Below are 13,837 nucleotides of genomic sequence, written 5' to 3'. Positions count from 1 at the left end.
ATTCCTTGCAGCATAGAATTCTTCGATAATTTTATCATCTTCAATGAATCGAGTAAAAACAAGTAAGTGTGCTTTACCACCGATATCAGTTGACTCATCTAACTGCAAACTGAAAATTTTTGATTCGATTATTTTGATTATAACTGACTTTTCAATATCGACTGACAGATCATTAATATGTCTACTCATAGTATCATTTGATAATGGAATCTTCTTTATTTCTTCTTCTGCCTCAGTACCAAAAATTGTTCTCACAATTGCTGAACAGGCTGGACGAATCAAGGTTTTTTCGCCGATAGTATGAGGTTTCATTTCCTTCGCAATTATTTCAGCGACTAAATAACTCGCTTCTTGAACTCAGTCGGAAATTGTAAAATTTCTTACAAAACTTTTACTTTGTTTTTCTTGTAATCTTATTAACTCTTTGAAATATTCAGGATTTTTATTCGACAAGTTGTCGTGTTTTGTGGAGAAATGTCGCAATAATTTGCTAGGAACCATAGCCTCATTTGATAGAACTAGACCACACAAAATACACTTAGTTCTGGGAATTAATTTATCACCACACCACGTAAATCCCATTTTTTAGATAGCTCTCTTGATATAAACGAGTTTTTACATTCTTTTTCATTGTTCCCTTTTTACATGAACTTATTCTTTCTGTTTCTGTTGTTTCATTAGTGCTTTTTTGTTGCTGAACGTTAAAAATAGTCAGATCTTCATTAATGCAAATATCAGTTTTTGATAATTTATTAGTGTGAATTGGTTCGTTAGCTTTGCTACAAGTAGATATTTCTTGATCGTCAGATTCTTCACTTCTTTTTTTTTTAAGGAAAAAATTATTCATGATTTTGAAGGGCATATGTAACTTGAATATTTTTATTTTAAAATTTATTTCAAGTAAATATTTTTTTTTCCAGATGGAAAAAGGAAAAACATTTGTTTACGATGTCTCTCGTTATAGTTGGAATATATAACAAGAAGAAAAACCTCTACTCACTGAATTTAATGACTTTAATATCGTACTTCGTTTATTCTCACCGATGACAAAAGACTCATGAGTTTTGTTTAGGGGAAATGATCATGTATAATACTTGTCACACTGAACAGAGAAATACTAAAACAGACAGCAGGACAACTAACCATTCATTAGTTCATTTTCCCCAGTATTTATGTGCCATTACATATCTAGTTACTACGACACGCAGTGATCTAATGAAATCCCAGGATATAATATAAGAGTGATACAAAAAATGATAATTTTTATATACGTTTCATCATTAAAATCAAAATATATAATTTTTTTGTTTTTGATTTAGTTATTTGTGGCAATTGAATATTTTGCTTTTTTCAAATAAACAATTCAAAATTTCGTGGCATACTTGCGGCACCCAGTTTGAGAACCACTGGTCTAAAGTAAAGGATCTGATCTCTGGTACTCTTACCTTTCCTAAAACCTTCTTGTTTCTTGGGCATCTCTGCCTCAACTTTGGCCTCAGTTCTATTTAGAAGGAATAAAATCTTGCTTGAATGAGAGATTAAACTAAAAGTTTTATAGTTCTTGTAATCCTTCATATCTTTCTTCTTATGTAGGTATGAAAACTGACTTATTCCAGTTTCCAGGCCATGATCCTGTCTTTTATATTCTTGTAATCAATCTATGAAACACTCTTATTCCTCCATCTCCTGTGGCCTTAATTAACTCTGCCGGGATTCAGTCTACATACTTGGCCTTATTGTTGTTAAGCTGTTTAACTACTTTTTCAACCTCATGCCTAAGTGGAGGAAGTTCCAAATGGAAATTTTCCTGGTGAGAAAGGGATCCTCTAAATTTTCCTTATCCTCTCTGTACAGTTCCTCACAGTATTCTTTCCATCTGTATTTGATTTCCAGTTCTTCAGTTAGTGCTGCTTCATTCCTGTCCTTGATGCACAAGATTTGGGCTTAAACATGTGCTTTAGGTCCTGAACTAAACGAAACATACTTCCATAAGTCTCCTCATCTGGAATTCCATATCTTCACATTTATTAGTATAAAAATTTTCCTTGTTCTGCCTGATGGCTCTTTTGACTTCTCTATGTAATCTCTTATATTCTTATCCTCGTTTCTCTTTGTTTCTCCAACCACCTTCTTTCAGTTAGATCCCATGTTGAATCTGATATCTGTGGGTCTCTTGGTCTTCTAATTGGGCCAAGATACTTGGCTTTATCCTATGCCTTGACTCCTTCCCAAAGCATTTCTGGTAAATTCTCCTCACTAGTCTCCAAAAGATCATCCAACTGAATTGATGTTTCTTCTGTGAACCCACTAAGAATTCTTCTGACATCCAGTCTGGTGGACATGCCTGACTTGGAAGATTTCGGAGTCTTAACTTTGGCTCTTAATAGTTGGTCTGTACCGTAGTCTGCTCCAGGACAAGTGTGTGCATCATAGATGCTTGTCTTCCACCACAGGAGAGCCAGGATGTATTCAGTCTGGTGCCTTGACCTATCAATGTTAGATGTCCAAGTATAGGTCTGTCGTGGGTGTTTCTTCCAGAAACACCCACGACAGACTAATAGCTAATCTGTTAGCATGGGCAAATTCCAACAGTCTTTCACCACGGATGCTACATTCATCCAGACCAAACATGCCATACTCAGGCCTAACATCAATTCTGGATTCCCACTTTTGCAATGAAGTTCCCTAAGATGTAAAGTACATCTCTCCTTTGGTAGGCAGTTCTCAACTGTAGACTTTCATGTAATTCCTCACTTTCTTCATCAGGCTTATCTGTGTAGTGTGCACAGACTACCATGATTGACACATTTTAGGATGAGCCTTAATCCTGTTAATGCAAGGTATCCTGTCATTCACAGGATTATAACAAAGAAAGGATCTTGCTTGAATTGCCTTCAGTATCACAGCCACCCCATGATGCTTTGAGTCACTTCATGAGTAAACAATTAGCTTATCATCTTATCTTTTGAAGTGATCTCCTCCATTCCATCTGGTTACCTTAATTTCCATGATGTCAGTTGTATGCCTCTCTATCTCTTTATTTTATTTATGTGCCTATGTGAGATTCCCCTCTATTATCCTATATCTTCTGTAAACATCAATCACAGTATCACTGACTTTTATTGGAGACTGTAATATACTTTCAAACAGGACCCTCTGCCTAGGCTCTGATTATTCTGCGCAACAACCAGTGCATCACAAGATGTATTATAAGGCACAACCATATTAGCATTTTGGAGTGAAGTCAGCAAGAAAAAAAAAATGGTAGGGGGTACAGAGGCCCTTTCCACATATCTGGGAGGTTTTGGTCCCAGTTTTTCCTACATTGGGCAGTTGAGTTGGGACTTTAACCTACTAGGTGAGGCAAATATCGAGGAGAGAGAGAGAAGGCAGACTCCCACTGCATAAGATGAAATGAAATAGCAAAATAGGAAAGATTCACCTTTAGCTCTCAAATACTCTAATATCATTGGGGAGAATGAGCAAGGCAAAAAGACAGAAAGAAGGATAGCGATCAATCTACAGATATATATTACACAAAGTAACACATGGTCCAGCATCAGTTACCTTGATAGAATTTGAGTAGCACATAAAGTTAATTTGTAACTTGCAATTCTTCCTCCTCCAGCTACTGCATATAGCCGAAAAGAAAGTAGGAAAAGAGTTTTTATATTTTACAGAATTTTTATATATTACAGAATAGTTTGTCTTTTGTGTATATAATTTTTATAAAAGAAATTAATTACAGTTGCTGTTGTCAGATATGTGTTTATATACACACATATATCATCTTCATCACACTTTCAAAGATTCGGATCTAGAGTGGCCTGTTCCAGCCTTAGATGTCATCATTGAATCTCTGTAGAGGACATCCTGGTTTTCTTTTTCTTAGTGGTTTGTAATTTAATACTTATTTTGGCAATCTTTCTGTTTTCATTCTTTCAATGTTTTCCATCCATTTATGTTTATATTTTTAATTTTTTTTTCTATTACTGATTCCTGGTTTAATTCTTTCATAATTTCTTCATTTCTTTTGTGGTCAAATGAAATATAATAATACTTTGCAGATTTTCTCAAACTTCATTTCAATTGTTATTAATCTTTGTCTTTTTGTTTTATTGTCCAGATTTTACTTCATACAAATAGGACTGGTAGGGCTAATGTGTTGTATACTTTTAATCTTGTTTGTTTTTGAACTAGGTTAAGTTTAAATATAGAGTTGATTACACCTGGTATTTTTAAATATTTTGCAATTTTTAGGTTTATATCTTTTTCATTTTTATATGTAACCATACATTCAAGGTAGTTAAATGAATTCACTTGTTTTAAAATCTTATCTATTACTAGTTTAGTTCTTATTGGATCTTGTCCTTTAAAGGCCATCGTTTTTGATTTTTCTGTTGATATCATTCCATAATAATCTTTGACTATTTCATTTAAATTTAAATAATCTTTCTATAAGTTATCTTCAGAATTGGTAATTATTATTTGATCATCAGCAAAAGGGAGAGTTTTAAGTTCACAGTAAGAAAAAGTTTAATCTTTATTTAAATTTTATTTAATCATTAAATCTTTGGTGGAAATTTTTATTGTATTTATTATTTCATTTAAATAAATATTGAAAAGAGTTGCTGAAAGGGGCCATCCCTATTGGACTCCTTGATTTACCTCTCAAGTATGATAGTTCATAATTTAATCTTATTTGTATTTGATTACTTTCATATATACTTATGATAGCTTGTAGAATATTATTTGGTATTTGTCTTTCTTTTAATATGTTAAATAAAATACTTCTTTTAACTTTAGCACTTTTTGAAAGTCAATAAATGTAATGTGTTTCTAAATTGTATTCTCTTCTTTTCTCTATTATTAATTTTAGACAAAAGGCCAGGTCTATACACGATCATCCTTTTCTAAATCCATTTTGTACTTCTAAAATAAAGCCTTCATAATATTTTATTAGTTTGTTATTTAAAATTCTGCTATATATTTTATAACAGGAATTTATAATGCTTATAACCACTATAATTTTTAGGGTCATCTCTACTACCTTTTTTAAAAACAGGGATCATTGCTTTTTTCCATCCTATTGGTTGGTTACTTGTTGAATAGATTATATTTAAAAATAATAAGTCTTTCATTAAACCTTATTCCCATATTTATATAATTCTGAACCTGATTTATCTCCTCCAGGTGATTTTCTATTTCTTGTTTCTTTCAAGCTAATTTCTAATTCTTTAGTTATTTCATTTTCATTAAATGTATGCTAGTTACCTTTTTTAAAATGTTATCTGTTCAAAATTCTGTATAGAAATTTAGAAATTCCTCTAATTTCAATTTGGTGTTTAATTTTATGCTTTCTTTATTATCTGTACTTAAATGTTTCAAAATCTTATATGCATTGAGTCTTATTTTATATAAGTCATGTTCTAAATTAGAAACAAATTTGTTCCATGATTCTCTGTCTTTTTCTGACTTCTCTTTAGCTATGGCTCTTATTCTTTTATATTCTATTTCATCTTCTAATCTTTTACTGCTTAACCATTTATGATATGCTTCTTTTTTCATTTTGATTATTTCTTGTATCATCACATATCTTCAGTTTTTTTCTTTTTATTGAATTTTTTGGTCTTTCCTAAGCTTTCGTTTGCTGCTGTATTTAGTATCATTTTTATATTAAACCATTCTATTTTTGTTTCTTCATTTCGTTTTATTTTATCTAAATATTTGTTAATTCTTTGTTCATATAGTCATTGTATATTTATGTCATTTAATAATCTAGTTTTATAAAAAAAAAAAATGTAATTTTCTTTCTGTTCTTTTTGTCCGAAGCCATTTATGTGGTAATCGTAATTTTATTTTAACGAGGAAGTGGTTACTACTTATTTCATATTCTCTGTGGACTCTAACATCCACAGAAAACTGTGTCTTTTCATTTAAGATAAAGTAATCTAATATTTATTTCCATCCTGTTGCTGCCCAAGTATATTTATGTCTTTGTTTGTAGAAAGAATTCATTATTTTAAGATTATTATAAACTACAAAGTCAATCAAGTTTTTTACCATTTCTGTTTTGAGTATGTTCTCCATATATATTCCTAAGTTATTAATTTTCATGTTTCCAATTCTTGTCTCCTTTAATATTATTCCAATTCCATTTAAGTCTCCTGCTAATATTAAGTAATAATTTTTATTTATTTTATTATATATATTTTGTAATTGATTATGAAATTCAATATTATATTCAATTCAATATATCATCTTCTCTTCTTCTGGAGCATATCAACCAATTATTGTTAAATAATTCTATTTTTATTCTAGCTTCTATTATTCATTCATTCCATAATTTATAATATTTTAATTGTTTGGAAGGAAATTATGAATCCAAACCATAACACCTGCTTATGCTCTTTGGTCTCTGTTGACTCCACTATATATTACATTAAAATTTTCAGTTCTCATATTTTCTTTTAATTTTTTTTTTTTGTTTGTTTGTTTTAGTGATTACTACTGTTTGAAAAGTTCTTCCGTTTGATATTTGATCTAATTCTATTTCTTTATATGCTATTCTTCTTACATTCCAGTTTGCTATATGTGTTATATTTGCTGGCCTGGTTGGCCGAGTGGTTAGCATATCCACTCTCCAGCCAAGAGGCTGCGGGTTCAAATCTTGCTTAGGCTTGGATGTTTGTGATTGTCTTTCATCTTTATACATACATTCATACAAGTGAATAAGCACTACCCCAAGATGGACTGGGTTACCATGGGGGTAGTAGACCCAACCCTATCCCAATTGGAGAGGCCTTCACTCTGTAGTGGGTAGAAAAACGGGTTGAATATCATCATCTTGAACTTTTGATTACTGCATGTGTGAGAAACAATATTGTTTCAAAAAGTTTGTGAACATTCCAGCCTGGTTGGCTAAGTAGTTAGTGTATCTGCTCTCCAGCCAAAAGGCTGCAAGTTTGAATCCTGCCATGGGCATGGATATTTGTGATTGTCTGTGAAAATACTAGTGGGCAGTAGATGGCATTGATGTAGATGATGATGGTAGTTGTGGTTCGTTGTAGTTGGTGGAGACAGTTGTGGAGTGGGTGCCCTCTCTTGGAGTCTTTGGACTCCCTGGAGGTGTCATGTAATAATATATTTTGTCATTTCCACTTTCATTTTACCTTTTACATTCCAGGGTCATTTTCCGTAGATTCATTTTGAATACCTTTTTGTATTGGCTTAGAAGTAAATCAGTGTTCTCCATATCAGGTTACTAGTCTGGTGATGGATAGTCCAGTGCTACTGCTACAGATAGGCTGCTTAAGGCTTTTGAACTTGCCTACTTCCAAATTTAAACCTGTAGGAAGAATAGGGTATACTGAAGAGGAAAGAGTAGATTTTAGAGGGAGTCATAAATATAAGCCAGAAATGGAAAGATCCTATAGTCCTCGAGTACTCTAATAGTGAGGGTCATAAAATAGAAGAGTTGGCTGATAGAGCCTTATAGGAAAGATTAAAGTAGTCGATCTTCTTCAAAGTAGAGAAAGAAAAGGACAGATCCTCTTCTTCCTCTATAGATATGGAACTCATGGACCAACAGGGCAATCATCTTGTACAATCAAGATGATTGCCCTGTTGGTCCATGAGTCCTTATTCAATATCTTTGGACCATCCCACCATATTTGGTGGGGCTCCCCTATCTGCTGCCTAGAGGAAGCACTTTTTAGTGGTTAGAAAGCTCCCCCCAAAAGATATATATATATATATATATATATATATACTAGGGGGGCTCTGGCACCTACGGTGCCCCCCCATGTTCTGGACTGGTAGGCCGGTTCTCCTTGAATTCTGATGACTTGAAAGGAGCCCCCCCCCCAAGTTCCGGACCGGTAGGCCGGTTCTCCCCCGAGTTTCAAAACGTTTCAAATAACTTGAAAAAAACGTGACAGAAAAACGGTACACAAAAAGGCTTATCATTTTATATATATATAGGGTAGATATATTGTCATTTCCACTTTCATTTTATCTTTTACATTCCAGGGTCATTTTCCATAAATTCATTTTGAATACCTTTTACTCTCTCTCTCTCTCTTATGTGTGTGTGTATAAATTTTTATTTTTTTAGTGGATGTTTTGTTATATAAATGCTGTGCAATCACAGTTTTAATATTATTTGTTATTTTAATAGCACTTGTAATTTTTTTATTATTTGTTTATTATTTTTTATATCATTTAGAGGACAGTCAAATGCCATTGACAACTTTAATAGAACAACCCTATTCTCATCAATCAGATGTTGAGACTGTTCAAGACACACAGTACCTATATGATGAAAATTTCCAAATTCAGTCATATCATCAGCAGATTAGACAACACTATGCACAGCAGCATGGATTGTTGGAGCCAGGACATCCAGCAGCTGGTATTACAACTGTTAGTCAGATCACAGGTAGCTGTTTTTAAATCGTAATTCTGTTTATAGTAATAGTATTTTTAGGGTTATATTAAAGAACCAAGATTTTCAAATTTATAATAAACCACTGTGTATATCTGAAAGATGTCTTCCACAAGATATATGTTTATAGGGCATATTTACATCACAAGCTATCAATGACATATTACAGGACATTATCCAGTGTATATATCCATCTAGAAAAAATTTCTTCTGCATGTCAAGTTGGAAGAAATATGTTAAAATGAAGAGCATTAAAATGAATGAATAATACTATTATTCATTCATTTATTCTTATTAATGTAATTAATAATATAATCAGTATACAAAATATAGCTACCAGAACTTGAGGTAAAAGTAATTTCTGGTCATATGTAAGTATAAAGAATTTCTTTTACCCATATACAGTACTCAAGTACTATAGGTTCATAAGCCAACCTCTCGTGTATGGGCTCAACATTTAAAAAAAAAAAAAAAAAAAAAAAAGGATAAATTATGAATCAGTAAGTAATATAGTAGAGACTCTCTCTCTATCTGAAATTAATCAGTGTATCATTTCCAGTAGTCATTCATAAAACAAGATTTCAGTCTTTTATTGTCTCTTTATTGTTAGAATCTAGAACAATCCATCTCTACAGAAATGAATTGTTCTAGATTCTGACCTTATCATGCATATGAATATTCAGTGAAGACTGAGGCAACTCGTGGTAAAGGTGGACCAAGCTCTCATCACTACTTGTCTTAGTATCTCCCATAATGCAAAGCACATCTCCTTGCAGACATGTATAATGCTATGCATTAAGGGAAGGGTCACTACCAGACCAGTTTTGACCTTTATTGAGGTCTCATCAGTGGGAGGCAGACCCAGAAGTGGTGATACTTAGGTGGAAGCAATGGAGAAGTCATATTTACCTATACAACTTGCCAAAAGGTGTCTCACCTTATTATTAAATTACTCTGGATTTAGAGAAAGCTCTTGGAAGTTTTTTCCCACTTGGTTAGACTATAATAAATTTATAGTTTAATCCTTTATCCAAGTGTAAGCAAACAAAGTTTGGGCCTGAAGTATCTTCAGGACTGAGGCAACTCATGGTAAAGGTGGACCAAGCTCTCATCAACTTTGTTTGCTTACACTTGGATAAAGGATTAAACCAAAGTTATTATAGCTAACCAAGTGAGAAAAAACTTCCAAAATCTTAATCTTATTCCATAGAACGTGTAACATGATATAGAGCATGCAATCCCTTTACTTTTAATAAGTTTTGATTGTTGGATATGATGCACAATTCAGTAAACCAGACATTGCTCTTCTCTTTTGACTATAATGTTGCTATAAGTACTGTATTTATATTGTTTTATAAATATTAAATTCTACACCTTTTCACTTTATATTCCTTAAATTTTCTAAAATGAACTTCATGGTTTAATATCTTTTCTATTTCATTGTTTATTCGATTTATCAAAATTTTAGAAATAAAATTTTTGAAGATACTGACAGTTGGCTAATTTCCTTAATTTTCACATTCAATGGGATAGTCTCTTTCTTTGGAATTACGGTTATCAACACTTTATTAAAGATCAGTATCAATTTCTCACCAGAAATTTCTTTAGTTTTCTTAAGCATTTCTGCTATTACATTATCATGGTCATACAAAGATCATCATCATCATCATCAAATTCCTGCAATGTACCCTCAAGGGGTGTACAGGATATGACAGTACTACATGAAAAATTTACATCATTACTAACTTCCTATCCACAATTTTCCTCCAAATCAGTCTGTTGCCCGTCAAGACTCCAACATTATCAGATCTTATATTTCTATCGTCTAAGGCACTTTGTACCGTATCGATCCACCTATATCTTGGTCTTCCTCTGGGTCATTTTCCTGCCAACCTGGCAGAGAACACTTGTTTTGCTAATCTTTCCTCTCCCATTCTATTTAAGTGACCATACCACCTGAGATTAGCTCTGCTAACACATTCCTGGATGCTGACAATGTCAAGTTCTTTCCTAATATCCTCATTTTTAATATGATATTGCCATTGATGCCATCTGTTCACGCCTCTAATCTTTCTCAGAACTCTCATATCTGCGGTCTCTAGTCTTTGGTCAAGTGTTTTACTTCTGACCCAGCTCTCAGATCCATAAGTTAAAACTGGTTTGAACACTATCTTGTATACAGCTAATTTAGTGTTTCAACTAATTTCTCTCTTATTCCATATGAATTTATTCATTTGACTTCCTACCATACCAGCTTTGCTGATTCTGTTGTCTATTTCTATATTTAATTTACCATCTTCAGTAAAAATCGTACCTAAGTAGCTGAAATGTTTTACTTGTTCCACAGGTTCTCCATTCACAACACAGTTGACATTTTCAACGATTCTGCCTATTTTCATTGTCTTTGTCTTTTTATTGCTGACCTTCATACCATATCTATTACAACAGCTATTCAATTTAGTCAGAGAATCTTGCAGACTTGTAGCGGATTTATTTAGAAGTATAACATCGCATAATGCAAAGAGCTGACATTAACATCTCCAATTTTGATATCAGGTTTAATACCACTTTCCTTCATAATGTGATCCATATAGATAATGAATAACAGAGGGGATAATGTACATCCTTGTCTCACACCAGATTTAACATTAAACCATCTTCCTGTACTTCCTTCAATTCTAACTGCTGACTTACAACTCAAATAAAGACTAAGTATTGCTTGATATAATGCCCCATTGACACCATATAACTGCAGCATTTTGAATAGCTTCTCTCTTGGCACCTTGTCATATGCCTTTTCCAAATCGACAAAACTTAAATACAGATCTTTGTTATATTCCCATGCTTTCTCGACTATTTGTCGTAAAGTGAAGATCTGATCCTGACAGCTTCTGTTTGGCCTGAATCCAGCTTGTTCTTCACCAAGCTTTTCTTCCACAATTCTTCTCAACTGTTTCTCAAGTATACTTGCATAGATCTTGCCAGGAACACTCAGAAGGGAAATACCTCTGTAATTCTCACATTCAGTTTTATTTCCCTTTTTATATATGGGTACTATGAGAGCTCTACTCCAATCATCGGGAATTCGTCCCTCTGTCCAGGCTTTCTGAACTATGCAGTGCAGCCACTGTAAGACTTTCATACCACCATACTTCAGCATTTCTGGTCAAATATCATCTACTCCTGCTGCCTTTCCACATTTCAATCCTTTGATGGCTTTTTCTACTTCAAGTAATGATATGTATTCCTGACTGCATGCCTGGTCAGTGTGTTTTATCACTGTGCTTTCATCACTGCTTGTTTCATTTAGCAGTTTTTCAAAGTAATTACTCCATACTTCAAGGATTTCTTTTTCTCCTGTTTTCATGTCACCTTTATCATCTCTAACTCCTTTTACAGCACTCTTTCCTCCATTCCTAAGCTTCTTCAACAACCTCCAGAATATTTTGCCACCCTCTTGATATTTATTTTCTATATACTTGCCAAAGTCCTCCTATGACTTTTGTTTAGCTAGTTTTGCACACTGTTTAGCTTTCTTACATTTGTCTCTGTATTCTATTAGAGTAAAAGCTGACTTATTTGCCAGGAACTTTTGATATACTTTCTTCTTTTCCTTCACTGCCTCTTTAACTTCCTGTGTCCACCAGGGAGTTCTGATTTTTTTATCCTTGCACACAACCTCACCACATGCCTCTCTGGCAGAATCAATCAATGTTTTCTTCAGAGTTTGCCACTGAATCTCCAAAGTTTGATTCCTGTTCTCAAACTCTTTCATTTTCTTTTCAATAATCTTTGTGTATTTTAGTCTACAGTTCACATCTGAGAGCTGCTCAACTTTTATTCGCTTTAAAACTTTCTTGCATGTTATTCTTTTCAATATGAAATTCAATTTTATCCTGCTCAAGACTAAATAGTGATCACTTCCAATTTCAAATCCTCTGTACACTCTGGTGTCCTGCACCAGGGAGAAAACATCACTATCAACAATAACATAGTCAATGAGACTTTTCTTATTCCTAGCCTCTTCTCTCCATGTGAATTTGTGCACATTTTTATGTTGGAACATGGTGTTAGTAATAACCAGTCCATGTCCTGAGCAGAAATCCAACAGATATTTGCCATTATTATTAGCTTTGCTCTTTTCTCCAAATTTTCCCAAAATATTTTTGTATGTCTCACAATCATTTCCTACTCTACTATTTAGATCCCCAACAAGGACCAACTTTTCCTTTTTCATTGTGTCAGTTGCTTTTTCTAAAGCCTCAAAAAATTCCTCCACTTCTACCTTAGTAGAACCTTCTGTGGGACCATAGGCACAAATAAGTCTCATTGTCCAGTTCCCCATTCTCATATTTGCCCACATTACTCTACTTGAGACTGACTGCCATTCAAGAAGATTAGCCTCGTATTTTGTGTTGAATACTGTGACTACTCCTTCTTTTCCTTGATTGTCATTGCCTGAATATAACATTTTGTATTTATTGCTCAGAAAGATCTCACCAGTTTTGGTCTTTTTTGTTTCAGTCACCCCTATTATGTCGATCTGGTACTTATCTAATTCCTCAGCTAGCTCCATTTCTTTGCCATTCAGGCTTCTTACATTGATAGTACCGATCTTTAACTCTGGTGATGTTGAGTTGGGGTTTGTTTTCAGATTTGTTCCAGTAGCTGACTTTTCGCTGTTCGCACTGGTTCCCTGGCGAACACAACGGGGGCCTTGTTTAACCGGGCGACGCCCCAGCCAGCATGAAATTTTGTCATGTTGTACCATAATTTTTTTATACAAAGATGTAATATCTAAATTCATAATGTTTAATATTTAAATTCCTACTTAAGGTGGGATTCTTCCATTATGTACTTATTTTATTAGTTATATTGACTTTCTCCATCTTTCATTTGTTTTATCCTCTTCAATTATTAATTAGCAACAATTCCTTTTCATCTCTTATCATATATTTTCTTGTTTCCCCTTCTTTCAAAGCATGTTTTTCTTATCGCCTGATACAGTCTAGCAATGTTACCTATTCTGCAACGGCCTTCTGGGCTTCTTCTGCCATGCTGTCCACATAATTTCTCTTTTCTTGCTGATCTTTTAACTAACTTATCTTTCTCTTTATAATTTTGCTTATCAATTTTTTTTAGTCTGGCACTAGCATTTTCAAACATAATTTTCCAGGTCCCATTCAGTAATCAGTCCTTGTTCTTTTTCTTCCCCTTCTTAGTACTCCTAAACAATCTCCTTCTACATAATGTTCCATCTATGCATACAGTAGTCAAAAAAGAAAGTGCACTTGCCTAGTAATTAGTTGCACAAAATTTTTTCTTAAAGAATTTATAATTTACAGTCAGTAATTTTTGAATGTACTATAAAAATTAATCATCATCATTTTC

General features: G+C 33.4%; 1 protein-coding gene across 1 annotated transcript in view; it reads left to right on the top strand.

Moving 5' to 3' along the window:
- Window positions 1-13,837, top strand: part of sav (scaffold protein salvador) — a 136,484-nt gene that overhangs the window by 46,527 nt on the left and 76,120 nt on the right. Inside the window, exon 5 of the mRNA XM_090399890.1 lies at window positions 8,228-8,440. Within this exon, the coding sequence (XP_090256016.1) occupies window positions 8,228-8,440 (213 nt within the window). The remainder of the gene's footprint in view (window positions 1-8,227; window positions 8,441-13,837) is intronic.

Source organism: Typopeltis vanoorti, chromosome 11, assembly GCF_054136105.1.
Source record: "Typopeltis vanoorti isolate ZY-2024b chromosome 11, IOZ_Tvanoo_1.0, whole genome shotgun sequence".
NCBI lineage: Eukaryota > Metazoa > Arthropoda > Arachnida > Uropygi > Thelyphonidae > Typopeltis > Typopeltis vanoorti.
Note: the sequence above shows the minus strand (reverse complement) of the source record. Positions and strands in the feature narration are given on the sequence as shown.